The sequence below is a fragment of the Callospermophilus lateralis genome, chromosome 2 (genome assembly GCF_048772815.1).
Source record: "Callospermophilus lateralis isolate mCalLat2 chromosome 2, mCalLat2.hap1, whole genome shotgun sequence".
In the NCBI taxonomy this organism is placed as follows: Eukaryota; Metazoa; Chordata; class Mammalia; order Rodentia; family Sciuridae; genus Callospermophilus; species Callospermophilus lateralis.
Genome location: NC_135306.1, coordinates 76,357,485 through 76,369,830, shown reverse-complemented (window position 1 = coordinate 76,369,830; position 12,346 = coordinate 76,357,485). Strand labels below are relative to the sequence as shown.

The 12,346-nt window shown below is 40.2% G+C and overlaps 1 protein-coding gene across 1 annotated transcript in view; it reads right to left on the bottom strand.

Moving 5' to 3' along the window:
• Cep78 (centrosomal protein 78) overlaps window positions 1-5,237 on the bottom strand; it is a 31,886-nt gene extending 26,649 nt beyond the window's left edge. The window contains exons 1-3 of the mRNA XM_076843502.2: window positions 4,985-5,237; window positions 964-1,136; window positions 797-869 (exon numbers count right to left, since the gene is read on the bottom strand). Coding sequence (XP_076699617.1) covers window positions 797-869; window positions 964-1,136; window positions 4,985-5,237 — 499 coding nt within the window. The remainder of the gene's footprint in view (window positions 1-796; window positions 870-963; window positions 1,137-4,984) is intronic.
• Window positions 5,238-12,346: the final 7,109 nt, after the last annotated feature.

Below are 12,346 nucleotides of genomic sequence, written 5' to 3'. Positions count from 1 at the left end.
TATTATAGAGTTTTTGAGTCATCTGAAAGAAAAAGAAAAGTCTAAAAAAATATGATTTTTTTTCTATTTTATTTCCAAGAACATACTTTGATCTTGATCATCAATTTAAATGTCAACTATAAACCCAGAACTACATCAAGTGCTCTTATTAATATAACTAGGTGCTCTACCAAAGCACATAAGATACAAGAGCAACAGAAGATAGAGGACCTTAAACTCTGTTCAGATTGAAATGCAAGCTTCCTTACCCCTCCAGACCATGATTCCACACACTGAACACACACCAATTCTTCAGGACCCCAATCAACAGATGACCTCTTGTAATAATCTACATGACCAGCCCTCTCCTGGCCAAAGAGTTCACTGACCTTTTATATGCTTCCATAGCACTTAGCATATATTTTCTATCTTAGCACACACCACACAGTGCATTAAGACTGCATTGTAGATGCCATTTAAAAATAATGATTTTTTTCCTCTTCACATTTTGCTATTGTTATTCCCATAAATATTTCTTAAAAGGAAAACCCTAAAAGATGAATAAACACAAAAAACAGAATACCAGACAGAAGAGGTTTGTGTGGTTTGTGGCTTAACACATCCTTTAGTAAAGTTACTTCAAAGAGTAAATCAACATGATAAGCTTTAAGGGTAGAAGTGATAATGGATCAAGATATAAAGAGGCACAGGAGGTAGCTCAGACAGAGGCAGCAGCCAGAAAAGGGTATTAATATGTTATATAGGCAAACATGAGACCAGTCTGATGGGTCAAAAGTTAAACAAGATTTAAACTCACTTTCTAAACCTCCATCTCCAATTGGACAGTTTGCAAGAGACAGGTGCACCAAAGAAGTCGATTTATTCAATCCCTTTATTAGAGGAAAAGAGTTAAAAAATTTATTGAGTATTTCCCCCTACAAAACAACTATGAAACGTTTGCAGGCCACACTGAAGAAGGCTTACCTTTGTTAAAATAATTAAATCCCTCTCTCTCAGAACTAGTCCATTTAACTCCAGGTTCCTTAGCACACTTGATACACTTAGACAGCCTTTAAGAGCTTTACACAACTGGAAGGTCACATCTTTGGATCTTATAGCAGGAACGCGACTTCTGCAAACTTTGTTTATGTCAGAACCTAAAGCAAAGTTATTGTAAAATTAGCAATCTCAATGATAGTTCATCATTTAAAAACATTCGTTCACTATTAAGGCGCAGACATGAACCATATCCTTAAAAAATCCTTGTAAGGAAAAACACAAGAACTCAAAGTCACATGAGGTACAGAAACACAAACCTTATACATAGAGGTTTTTAAGATGGCAAAGAAATTGCACCTAACGGATAGCTTCAAGAAAATACTGATATTGAACCCAGAAAGATGAAAGTAAGTTAGAGCGGATAATGTATTTTTCTAAGAGGAAGTGGAATGTGCAAAGGCAACCATGCCTGACCCCTGCAAAGCACTGTAAATACTGCAGGTGGAATGACTACACTCTGCAGCGGTTGAGGAGAAGAGCTGCAAATTTTAAGAGGCAGAAACAAGCCTGGAAAAAAGTTGTCTTTTATCTCACAAGTGATGAGAACTAGGGCTACCACACACTAGGTGAGTTCCTGGCATGTCAGAAAAATGTGTCTCACTGTGAGAGGACCAATTAGATAAAGAAAAGCATTAGAAAAAGACACCTGCTTTCAATTAAAAAAAAAAAAATACCCCTTCCTCAGGGATAACTAGCCTCATGAGGCTTGGCAGAACACAGCTCAGATTTCAGTACCTTTGACAAAATACAAGTTGTGCCACCAATTTGCAGTGGTCCTGTGAGTCACTTTAAACATTTTTTTAAGCATATGGTTTCATCTTAGAAAGATCACTTGAACTGAAGTGGGCAGAAGAATTGAGGGAAACTGAGTTCAGGGGCAGCAAAACTAGCTAGGAGCTTCTGCAATAGTACAGGCAAAATGTAATTAAGGTTGAGTAAGTGACATATAAGAGGTTAAAACCTAGACCCACTGGATTTGAGAGAGGAATAAGATTCAGCAAAGGATATCTGAAAAGAAATTGGTCCACAATACATTTTTTCTTACACTGAGTATAAAACATTTGGCAAAATCAAGTATACTAGTTTTGACTCTTAAGATCCCTCTCATTTTTCATTTATTTTGATTTCTGCTATTACTGTGGTTAAGTCCCTTCAGAGGCGCAGAATCATTCAACATCTGAATGAGATGCAGAGAATAAGGTGACAACTCTTCAGTCATGATGAATGGTCCTTGCAGAGCAGACCATGGATGGTGCTAACCTCAGACCTTAGAAAAAGACTAGGCATATGACAAATAGTCAGGTTTTTAAATAAATCCATAATCACTTCCTCTCCAAGATCTCCATACCCTTCTTCTCAGCTGGTTACTTTCTCTCAGCTTATAAACATAACTCAAGTCCATCCATTTAGAAAATGTTGCAAGCCTTTCAATATTTTCTCCATCTTCTTTGTGGGTAACTCAGATCCTCTCCTATCTTCACATGCCTGTCTTTCCACAAGGCCCAAATCTGTATCTAGGATTTAGACCTGCCTAACAGAGACAAATCTGGAAGCTGTCTTAAAACATTAAAGATGAACTAAGATTCTCTTCCCAACCTAATCTAGTTGTCCTGTGTCTTAGGGAAAGATGCTATTCTAAATTCTAACTAGTCACCAGGCCCCATCCATTCTCATCATTCAAAATCCAGACCTTCTCCCTATCTTAATTTGGGCTGTTAGATTACAATTCTTTCCCAACTTTGTCTTTCATATTGAGGACATAGTAGGGCCCTAAATCAAAAGTCCATTTCAATATCCTTCATTGGTTCCCCACAACCTTCAGGATAAACACTGAACATCTGATCTATTTGGCCTTCATCAGTCTCAACTCTCAGATCTTTCTCAAACTCTAAATTTCAGTTCTGTACCCCAGTTTGCCATATTCTCTAATTCCAACTCTGCACAAACTGTTTCCTTCTGTCATATGGCTGGGTTCTACACATCCTTCAAAAGGATGGCACCTCCTCCAAGAAGTCTTCCTTGAACCTCCCTCTTCAATTTTCTGTGCTCTGCAGCACCTGGGCTCACTTCGTCCACAGCACTGACCGAGATGCTTGTGCTTACTTGCTGTTTCCCCCAGTAGAAGGGGAGAACCTTTAGGGCAGAGGCACACTAAGCTCATTGTAGTGCCACCAGGACACTTTACACTCATGACCTGCTTTAATACTAAGAACTCACTTAGAGTTGTTTTAATACTTTTTTATAATTCTAAGAATTGTAGTTCAAAAAGTAATTTGCCTCAGATCACATAGAATGTAAGCTCCAGAATTCAAACCCTAGGCTACCTCTAATATCTGTACACTTTTGTTATATGATACTACTTTAAAAAATTTTTTTTAACAAGATCTGTCTTTTTTTTTTATTGGTTGTTCAAAACATTACAAAGCTCTTGACATATCATATTTCATACATTAGATTCAAGTGGGTTATGAACTCCCATTTTTACCCCAATTACAGATTGCAGAATCACAGGTTACACATCCACATTTTTACATGATGCCATATTAGTGGCTGTTGTATTCTGCTACCTTTCCTATCCTCTATTATCCCCCCTCCCCTGCCCTCCCATCTTCTCTCTCTACTCCATCTACTACAATTCATTTCTCTCCTTGTTTTTTTCCCCATTCCCCTCACAACCTCTTATATGTAATTTTGTGTAACAATGAGGGTCTTCTTCCATTTCCATGCAATTTCCCTTTTCTCTCCCTTTCCCTCCCACCTCATGTCTCTGTTTAATGTTAGTCTTTTCCTCCTGCTCTGTTCTTAGTTGCTCTCATTATATCAAAGAAGACATTTGGAATTTGTTTTTTAGGGATTGGCTAGCTTCACTTAGCATAATCTGCTCTAATCAAGATCTGTCTTTATTAAAAAGGTATGAAGAGTGAGATAGGAACATATATGTTGGGTGACAATTTTTTTTTCTGCTTTGCATATGTCCATGAATGAACATGAAAGCACCACAAATATTGATAGGGGAGTTAAAATTAAGCATGGTGAATTTACAAATACAAAATCTGCAAAAATTAAAAACAAAAAGAAACAAAGAACAGAAGCATTAAGAGCAATCACTTTGCCTAACAGATCATCCTAAATATATCCTGCAGGGAGCCAAGATTATCATTCTCACTCAAGTGTCCCCACTCCAAAACTTTACCACTCCCCCAGCCAACTGCCTGAAAGGGGCAAAACTACAAGGGCATCCCAGCTAGCTACAAACATCCAGGAAGCAGATTAGGCTGGATTCATAAATTTACACTTTACTTTCCCCATCCATCTTTAACAAAATCTCTTTTATACTCATTTGATGGTTAGTAATGGAAAGATGTGAGCCTCTTTCAGGTCAATTTAGAAAATATGATTTGAGCCCTTATAATGTACAAAATGTGAAAAGTACTAGAAGGAATAATATCATTTTGTCACATGTAGTCATTCATCTGTTTTCTGAATAATCGGAGGGTCTGGATTCTAATCACCCTATATCTGTAAGTGGCTAATAGTTGTAAAGGACTTTACAAAATTCTTACATACACACTTTTTAATGAAGAAAAGGGTTGGAATATATTAATTTCCTAATCGCTTACTTTTTTTGTATCAGGCAAAAAAAAAAAAAAAGACATTGAATGAAAGAGGAAACAACTGTCCAAGATTTAATGACGTCCCAAACTGTGTTAAGCATTCTACAAACATCATTAACTCAGGGAATCCTTGCAACCACTTATCCTCGGTCTTCTTATTAAGCCCAGGTTACGGATGAGAACTCGGTACCTTAAGACCATCAATAACTTGCCAGGTTCGCCTCACTGGAACTGCACACATCCTCCAGCACAAAGCGTCTCTTCTAGGGCCCAGGCTCCACCTCGGACCTATCTAAAAACCCATTTCGAGGCACCCACCGAGGAGCACAAACCTGTTTCACCAAGCCATGGCTGGAAGAAGCTCTTGATGGAGATCACGGGCAGATCTTTATTAATCTTGAGGGTGCTCAGGAGGGGTGCCCAGTCCACCACCCGCAGGCGGTCGGCATTGAAGTCAAGCACGCCCTCCCGGAGGCAGGTGCGCACGGCGGGCAAAGGTACCGAGTCCTGCAGCGCGCACAGGTACTCATAGTGCGAGAAGAAGTCCGCTGCGCTGTCCCGGCGCAGTTTCACAGAATCGATCATGGCCAGAGGCTATCCCGGCCACAAAGACCACTCCCGCACCCACCAGGGACCCCGGATCCCGCCCAGCCTCTCCAGCTCCCACCGCCCGGCGGCTGCGGCCCCGCACAGTGCGCAGGAGCGGCGGCTCAGCCAGAAGACCACCGCCAGGCCCCCAGGCTAGGCCAGCTCCTCGACGCTGCCTTGCCGCGCTGCCTCCCGCTCTGCGACCGTAACCGTTGGCGCCCGCCTCATCAACATCTGCGGCGCGGGACCGCGGTTCAAGCCTGAGGGCGGGTTCTGGCGCGGGTGGTGCGCGTAGACGTCAGCGCGCTTGCTTGCGTCCATACGCAGACGGCGCCTTCCCAAGGGGCGGGGCCTTAAGCCCGGGAGGCTGGCCAAGCCCAGAAACAGTAGATGGGTATAATGTGGAGTTTGCGATAAAGAGTTTACGGATTGATCTGAATTAGAATGTGAAATGGATGTAGCAACGCATTTGTAAAACGTGATCTAGTCCTGCCGGGCGCAGTGACACAGGCCTGTAATCCCAGCGGCTCTGGAGGCTGAGGCAGGAGGATAGAAAGTTCAAAGCCGGCTTCTCAAAAGGGAGGCGCTAAGCAACAAAGTGAGACCCTGTTCTAAATAAAATCCCAAATAGGGATGGGGATGTGGCTCAGTGGTCGAGTTCCCCTGAGTTCAATCCTGGGTAACCCCCCTCCCCCCAAAAAAATATACCAGGGTCTAGTCCTTGGGTAAATTATTAAAAAGTTTTCAATTCCTGGAAGTCAACCATACTCTGTCAGTAGAAAAAATTGAGATAAGAAGCTGCTCCAATCCACATGTAAATCAAATGGCTTCAGTTTTGTTTTCTCTCTTTTCTTTGGAGCAGATAAAGACAGAATTTAACTTTGTTATCATTTTCAATTAATATAAGTTTTTAATGTTAGTTATAAGTTAAAATGCAAATGTGTACTTGTGGGTGACTTCTGTGTCACAGAAAGCAGATCATTTATTTTCAATAGTTCTTTTTAAAAGTTACAGTTATGTTCAGTGTAATAGTTATTGCACATAAACGGTTCACTATCAGTAAGAAAATGCAGAATCATATGCTCATTTTTTATTGGAACATTTAATTGTATATAAAATGCATTACTTTTGACAGGAACAAAATGAACTCTGGGAAAATAAACATACAGTCTGTCAGTTTTTTTAAACAAACAAAAAGCCTAAACTCCTGAGGAAAGTGTCTGTGCTTGGAGTAGTCAGGACAGAGACTTACTCAATAAGGAATATATGAATAGTGGATTGTCATCCATTAAATCTTTTATGCCTCTATCAATTTCTACAAATAACCCTTAATTCCTGTAGTTTCTATTTGACCCACATAATTGTTGGAAAATTGTAAATTGTTACATAAACTCAGTATTTTATTGTGTTTACATTGAATCACTACATTTGGTATTGACGATGATGATGATGGCTAACTCTGATAATTAGTACTGTGTCCTAGGCATTATTTTTAGGCAATAAGTATGAAATTATTTCTTTTTCCTATCATCTCCTCAAGGAATATGCTTTGTAATTTGTAAATACAGTTTACAAATGAGGGCACTGGGGAACAGAGATGTTAAGTAGTATAAGTAGCTCAGTCAGTACAAGAACCCTGAGAATTGTCTTCAAAACCTGTATTTGGGGCTGGGGATGTGGCTCAAGCGGTAGCGCGCTTGCCTGGCATGCGTGCGGCCCGGGTTCGATCCTCAGCACCATATACAGACAAAGATGTTGTGTCCGCCAAATACTAAAAAATAAATATTAAAATTCTCTCTCTCTCTCCCTCTTTCTCACTCTCTCTCACTCTTTAAAAAAAAAAAAAAAAAAACAAACCTGTATTTGTATCCCTTCTCTAGACCAATGATAGTCTTCCTGTCAAACCTTAGACATTATAGCGTTCCTCTTCTATCCACTGCTTTCTGAATATTACAACCCACTACCAACACACACACACACACACACACACAAACACACATATGTGTATGCATGCACACACATTCCTCTAAAATTCCTCAGATATGGCCACAGCGATGACTTTGTCATACAACATGCTCAAATTAAAATAAACATTCATATATCCAACAACCAGTTTGAACTAAAACATTACCACTTTAGTTGAAGAGCCCTGTATAACTGCCTTCCAGATCACAACTGCAGTGCCCTCTGACCCTGAGATAATTGCTTTTGTGAACTTGCTATTCATCCTTGCAAGTTTTATATTTCTGCTACATTTGTAAATAAATAGCATGTAACATTCTACTATGTTTTTGCATGCTTCATTGTTCCCATTGCTAGGTTCTTCCATGTCCATACATAGAACTTGAATTCATTCATTTTCCCTGCTATGGAGGATTCTCATATAAGAACATAAATAATCACTTGTCTGTTTTCCTGTCAGTAAAAAATTTAAATCATTTCCAATTTTCATTTCTCTTGCTTACTTATTCTACATGTTGGTTTTCTTTTGGTTTCCATCCTCAGCCTCTACCTTTTCTGACATTTTGCAGTTTCTTTTGCTGATTTTATCTCTGGCTCAATTTGAACTTCCCCCTCAATATTAATGGCTTCTGACAAAGATATCTCTCTCCACACATCAAATCTTGGGAATGCCAAAGATTTCTCATTACATTCAGAATCAGATCTGTATTCCTTAGCTTGGCATTTAGGCACCTTCGTAAGTGGAGTACCTCCAATGATTTATTTCTTAGTACATTCCTTCCTATGTGTCTTCTTTAGACATATGGAACTGCTTGAAGTTTCTGATACTGTCATTCCTACCCAGGCCTTTAATCATGCTACTCCTGAGTGGTCTAATTTCAAATTTTTCCCCCAGCCTTGGCTTGTGGGCACCATCCCAGAGAGGCCTTTCTCCTAACACTCATCTCTCCTATTTCTTTAGTGCCCTGCTTCTCTGCTCCCTGACGTTCCTGAAACACACACTAGTACAAAACACTGGAATCTTTTTTACATGATTTTCCTTCCATAGTCAAGGAGCATGTCTCATTCATGCTTGTATTCCCTAAGCCAATCTTGCACGGTGTTGGTACAGAAGAGGTACTGAATGATGACTAATTATTGAAACAATCTCCTCATCATTACAAGTCATCATCAGCATTTTGTGGCTGGTGCCTATTGACACAGCTCAGGGAAGCCTCCATTATATTAATTAATCATTTAACATTTGAATTTAAAATTTATTTTTCCTGAGCTTACTCATTTTCACTGTGGCAAGATCTCTGTCAAGCCTTGCCTAACAATCTCTTCTCTGCTTCAATTAAATTATGGTTTTATTTCTTCTTAGGATGTCTGGTGAGTTTGTTCACCCACATGTTGCCCTGAACACTGTGAATGAAAGGTGCCTGTGTACAGCATCTCTGGGATCCTCTGAGAAGATGGGCTCAAACCTGGCCCAAGACAAAATGCTTTGGCCTCCCTGCAGGTGATGACTTGGGAGTGATATGCTTCTGGGCAATATGAGAGATATACTCTCCTCTTCTAAGGCGTCTGGTGAGTGAATGTTGACTACAATACAGCTGAAGGCATTGTGTTACCTCTTATTCACCATACTCTACTCAGAGTGGATCTTGAAAATATTTTACTTGACTTCCTAGCTACTTTTCTTTCCATTGAACCACAATGCTTGTGCCTTCTACTCATCTTTGAAATTGACCCTCTTTACCTGCTCCAGAGAAACAAGTTTTGTTGGATCCAGTCTCAGAACGTCAACAGCATAGGCTCTCTTATTTTAAGTGACATGTGGTCACTTTTCATTTTTCTACTCCCTTCCTTATGGGATATTCGCATGTTTATCCCAAATCTCCTCCACTCTTTTCAGATTGCCACTGGACTTCACTCTAAATTCCTGCTCTCTCACCTGAAAAGGACATCTCCTATTTTAACAAGACACAAACTTCCTTGTCGTCTTTCCTCTCTGGCTTCCTTCCAAACTGTGCTCTGTAATGTAGCCACTACCACTTCCCCTTGAGATCCCTCTGAGATTTCCTATTGCTCTTAGGATAAAGACAAAACTCACAACCATCTCCACCCAGCATGGAGCCACACAATGCCTGCTGGTTGGGAATTATTACTGTTCTCCTAATATAAGGAGCTCACTTCAGAGTGTAAGTCACTTTTTCATTAAGACAGTTCAGCAGGCTTTTTTAAAACAAGATTTTCTTGATAAAAGAAGCAGTGTGCTGACTTACACATTCTAGAACAAGCTCCTTACCACATTTGGCACTGGCACTTGAACTAGCACTAGTCGACAGGGTGCTGCATCCTCCAGACATGATGTGGTATGATCTCTGCAGCCTCATCTTATACCCGATTCCCTTCCACAGTGACCTCATTTGAGGCCTGTTTGCTTACAATGGGCCACTGATCATGCTGTACCCTCTGCCGACAGTGTACTTCCTTTCAATCTGCACCTAATTCACACCCTGTATTCTTTTCAGTTCACAAGTCGCCTTGTCAAGGTAGCATTTCTTCCTTTCCTCCCTGACTCATCAAATCTCCCACCTCAAGCTCTTATAACATGTAACTCTCATTCATATTCTGCATCCTATTTCACATTCATTTTAAGGTAAATATTTACTATACCATAAACGAGGAAGGAATTATGCATGTTTTGCCCATTCTTGTGCCCCAGCAACTAGCTGCAAAATCTTACTGACATTCTCTGTCAAGCGAATAAATGAACTCTCCAATTAATGACCAGGACCCTTTTAAGCATCTTTTATGCTCCTCCCTTACCTCTATATGCATTGCTATTACCTGAGTTCCACACCATTTACTATTTTCCACCTAGAGTACGAGTATTGCTTCAGAGGATAGAGTGTCCTCTACATTCAAGCTCTTCTTTCATCTCTTACCACACCTCCACAGGTTCCTTGATCATGCCAGAGCCTTTCATAACTCTCATTGCGAACAGAATGGAACCCAAACTCTCAATATTGACAAACAAGACCCTCCACAATCTGACTTTCCTGTCTCTTTTGTGTTATGGGTTTAATTATCTTTTCTCCATTTCATCTCTGTCTATTAAAATACACATTCTTTTTTTTCCAATATCTTTATTTTATTTTTATGTGGTGCTGAGAATCGAACCTAGTGCCTCATGCATGCTAGGCAAGTGCGCTACCACTTGAGCCACATCCCCAGCCCCTAAAATACACATTCTTCCAGCCACTATCCTTATGCCTCCCTCCCTGGGAAAATTTCACTGAGAATCCAAGAAAAATATGGTTCCCATCTCTCCTTTGAACTTGCAGAAAGTTTAATAGGGCACATCTGAAACTTATATCTTATCTCTTCCTCTGGAATCTAAACTATCCACAAGCTGGGATCTCTGTGTCTGTATTATGCCATAGTCAACCTGATCAGTAATTATTGAGTGAATGAATAACTGAATGAATGATTCTCCATTAGAATGTGTTTATTGGCTCTTTCTTTTTTTTCTTCAAAGATCCTATAAGAGAGGGTTAGGTTTGGACAATATGTTGCTTCATTGCAACACAATACCCAAGTTCACAGCATTGCAAATAGCTGCTAAGAGCATCCCTGCAACTCTTTAGAACAGTGTGTTCTCTCTCAAGTGGAGAGAGAAAGATCCAATATTTATTAAGTGGCTTTGTTCCTTTGGTATTTAGAGGCACTGAGTTGCACCAGGGCTGTATACTGGGTGAAATGCCCATATTGATTATAATTTTCCCCTGGGAATAACTACTATCTCCAGAGATGTTCCATTACATTTTTTCTTTTTTTTTAGACACACACACACACACACACACACACACACACACACAATATTTGTTACATACAAGGAGAAACAGAATAGAAATTATTTTGCTTTATATTTAATAAAGGTTTAGGGAGACATTTTATGGCACATTACCAATTTTACTTGAGGAACTTTAACCATATGAAATGTGTTAAAGAGGTAACAGAAGTTCAAGAATTCTCAAAATTTCTAACTACAAGGTAGCTTCACATGTAGGCATGGTAGCAGCCACACATTAGTCAGTTTTTTGTCACTGAGACCAAAAGACTTGACCAGGACAACTTAAAAGGAGGGAAAGTTTACTTTGGCTCACAGTTTCAATCCATGGTGGGTCAACTCCATTCCTCTGGGCCTGAGGTGAAAGAGAATATCATGGCAGAAGGTCATGGTGGAGGAGTGCTGCTCAGTTCATGACAGCCAGAAGCAAAGAGAAAGCAAGGTGGCAGGGACAAAACATAAACCCCAAAGTCAGGCCTCCAGTGACCTTCTTCCTCTAGTAACACCCTAGCTGTCTATAGTTATCACCTAATTAATCCATTCAAGTGGATTAATCCACTGATTAGGTTACATCCCTCATGATATAACCATTTTACCTCTGAGCATTCTTACATTGTCTCACCATGACCTTTTGGAGGACACTTCATATCCAAACCATAACAAGGCCTCTATGTAACATTGATTTTGAGGATTTCATATTAGTCAGCTGTTGCTGCCATATGCTGTAAAACAAAGCATAAGACTCAGTGATATGAACAAAAATAATTTATTTTTTTAAATCTATGGGTGAGTTGTAATGACTATTTTAGACCTTCAGATGGCTGGGTATTGCTCCATGCTTTGGTTCAGTTTGAGGTCTCTTCCATAGATCTTATCCTGGGGCCCAACTCTGGGCATCAGCTTCCAGCGTACATGATAGCTGAATCACGTTCATGAAGTACAAGAAGTGAGCCCTGTGTTGATGGTTGGTAAAGCACAAGAGGTAAGTCCAATAGGGCAAGCTCATATAAAACATTTATCACCTATGTCTGTCATACTCCAAGAGCCAAAACATGTCACAAGTTCACAAAAACAAAACAAAACAAGAATACGAACTAAAGTAATTGTGTAGCTAATTATAGAAGAGTATAGAGATCCAACATGGCGGCGGGCGCGGAGAGATCATGTCTCTGACCTCTTCAGCTGCGCGGGCATAGGGAGTCGTAAACCGTCTAAATGCTGTTTGCTCAGGATCACTAGGCAATGCTGAGCTGATGTGGATCTGGGGCGAACAGTCTGGGCCTCTTAGAACACACACCGAGCCCAG